The sequence below is a fragment of the Malurus melanocephalus genome, unplaced genomic scaffold (genome assembly GCF_030028575.1).
Source record: "Malurus melanocephalus ecotype Western Australia unplaced genomic scaffold, MMel_1.1 scaffold_5208, whole genome shotgun sequence".
In the NCBI taxonomy this organism is placed as follows: Eukaryota; Metazoa; Chordata; class Aves; order Passeriformes; family Maluridae; genus Malurus; species Malurus melanocephalus.
In genome coordinates this window covers 1-2124 of record NW_026628439.1, presented here as the reverse complement: position 1 = coordinate 2124, position 2124 = coordinate 1, and the positions used below count along the sequence as shown (strand labels likewise).

General features: G+C 48.4%; 1 protein-coding gene across 2 annotated transcripts; it reads right to left on the bottom strand.

Moving 5' to 3' along the window:
• Positions 1-6: 6 nt before the first annotated feature.
• Positions 7-2115, bottom strand: GNG3 (G protein subunit gamma 3). 2 transcript variants are annotated; one of them, XM_057389373.1, is made up of 2 exons: positions 2014-2115; positions 7-135 (listed from the first exon to the last, which is right to left on the bottom strand). In XM_057389373.1, exons 1-2 carry the CDS (start codon positions 2110-2112, stop codon positions 7-9), a joined length of 228 nt encoding a protein of 75 aa, XP_057245356.1. In that variant the 5' UTR covers positions 2113-2115. The 2 variants fall into 2 exon arrangements, 1 of the variants encoding a protein (XP_057245356.1); XR_008966967.1 differs by lacking the exon at positions 7-135 and adding an exon at positions 889-936 and having other exon boundaries at positions 2014-2078.
• Positions 2116-2124: the final 9 nt, after the last annotated feature.

Genomic DNA, 2124 nt, shown 5'->3' with positions numbered 1-2124 from the left:
GGGGTCTCAGAGGAGGGCACAGAAGAATTTCTTCTCGCGGAACGGATTCTCCGAGGTGGGCACGGGGGTGAGCAGAGGATCCTCACAGGCGTGGGATTCGCAGTAACTCAAGAGCTCTGCTGCTGCCTTCGACACCTGCGGGGGAAAAATGGGGTGAGGGGAGCCCAAAATGGGGAAAAGAACCAAAAAATGGAATCTGGGACCCCGAAAATGGGGAGAGGAACCCTGAAAATGGGGAAAAGGACCCCAAAAATGGGTCTGGGGACACCGAAAACGGGGAAAGGGAGCCCAGAAATGGGGAAAAGGACCAAAAAAATGGGGAAAAGGAGCCCGAAAATGGGAAAAGGGACCCAAAAAATGGGGAAAAGGACCCTGAAAATGGACCCGGGGGGGGAAAACGGGGTGAGGGACCCCGAAAATGGACCTGGGACCCCAAAAAATGGAATCTGAGACCCCGAAAATGGGGAGAGGGACACCAGAAATGGGTAAGGGGATCCAAAAATGGACCTGGGACCCTGAAAAATGGCATCAGGGACCCCGAAAGTGGGGAAAAGGAGCCCAAAAATGGGGAAAAGGACCCAAAAAATGGAATCTGGGACCCTGAAAATGGGGAAAAAGAGCCCGAAAATGGGAAAAAGACCCAAAAAAATGGGTCTGGGGAGCCTGAAAATGGACCTGGGACCCAAAAAATGGGGAACGGGACCCAAAAAATGGGGAGAGGGACCCCGAAAAAGGGAAAAGGAACCCGAAAATGGACCTGGGACCCCAAAAATGGGGAAAGGGACCCCAAAAAATGGAATCTGGGACCCTAAAAATGGGGAAAAGGACCCAAAAAATGGGAAAAGGACCCAAAAAATGGGAAAAGGAGCCCAAAAAATGGGAAAAGGAGCCGTGGGATTCGCAGTAACTCAAGAGCTCCGCTGCTGCCTTCGACACCTGGGGGGAAAAATGGGGAGAGGGACCCCCAAAATGGATCTGGGACCCCAAAAATGGCATCAGGGACCCCGAAAATGGGGAAAAGAACCCAAAAAATGGAATCTGGGAGCCCAAAAATGGGGAAAAGAACCAAAAAAATGGGTCTGGGGACCCCAAAAATGGGGAGAGGGACCCCAAAAAATGGGAAAAGGACCCCAAAAATGGCACTTAAAACACCCAAAATCCCATTTCCTCCCCCAAATCCGCTTTTTTTTCCCCAAAATCCTTTTTTTACCTCCCAAAAATTCATTTTTTACCCCCCCAATCCCCTTTAAAACACCCAAAATCCCATTTTGTTGTGGTTTGGGGGATTTTGGGGTCTGTCTGGGGTTTTTTGGGTGATTTTGGGGGGTTTTTTGGGTGATTTTGGGGTGATTTTTGGAGTTTTGGGGTGATTTGGGGGTTTTTGGAGTGATTTCGGGTGATTTTGGAGAGATTTTGGAGGGATTTTTGGGTTTTTGGGGGGGATATTGTGGTGATTTTGAGGTTTTTTTGGGTGATTTTGTAGTTTTTGGGGTGGTTTTCGGGGATTTTTTTTGTGATTTTGGGGTTTTTGGGGTGATTTTATGGTGATTTTGGTGTTTTTGGGGTCCCAGGGGGGTTTTGGGATGATTTTGGTGTTCCTGGGGTGATTTGGGGTTTTTTTTGGGTGATTTTGGGTGGTTTTGGGGTGATTTTGATGGGTTTTTTGCTGATTTTGGCTTTTTGGGTGATTTTGTGGTGATTTTTGGGTTTTTTGGGTGGTTTTGGGGTAATTTTGGTGGTTTTGGGGTGATTTGGGTTTTTTTTGGTGATTTTGTGGTGATTTTGGGGTTTTTTAGGTGTTTTATGGGTGATTTTGGGGTGATTTTGGTGATTTTGGGTGATTTCAGGTGATTTTGGGGTATTTGGGGTGATTTCGGGTGGTTTTGGGGGTAATTTTGTGGTGATTTTGGGTTTTTTGGGTGATTTCACGTGGTTTTGGGGTGATTTTGGTGGGTTTTTTTGGTGATTTCGGGTGTTTTTGGGGTGATTTTGGTGATTTTGGGGTCCCCAAACCTTGACTCGGCACAGGCTGGCCTCGATCTTCAGCTGCTCCACCATTTTCCGGGCCTGACCCACGCTCAGGGTGCTGCTGGGGGGGGGCTCGCCCTTCATGGGGGGGCTGCG

What these genes read in the sequence shown, in the direction of transcription:
- GNG3 (XM_057389373.1), bottom strand. Translation starts at nt 2,112, where the DNA reads ATGAAGGGCGAGCCCCCCCCCAGCAGCACCCTGAGCGTGGGTCAGGCC. An exon ending in CCAGCCTGTGCCGAGTCAAG is followed by an intron (nt 136 to 2,013) that starts GTTTGGGGACCC and finishes TTTCCCCCGCAG; the next exon opens with GTGTCGAAGGCAGCAGCAGA.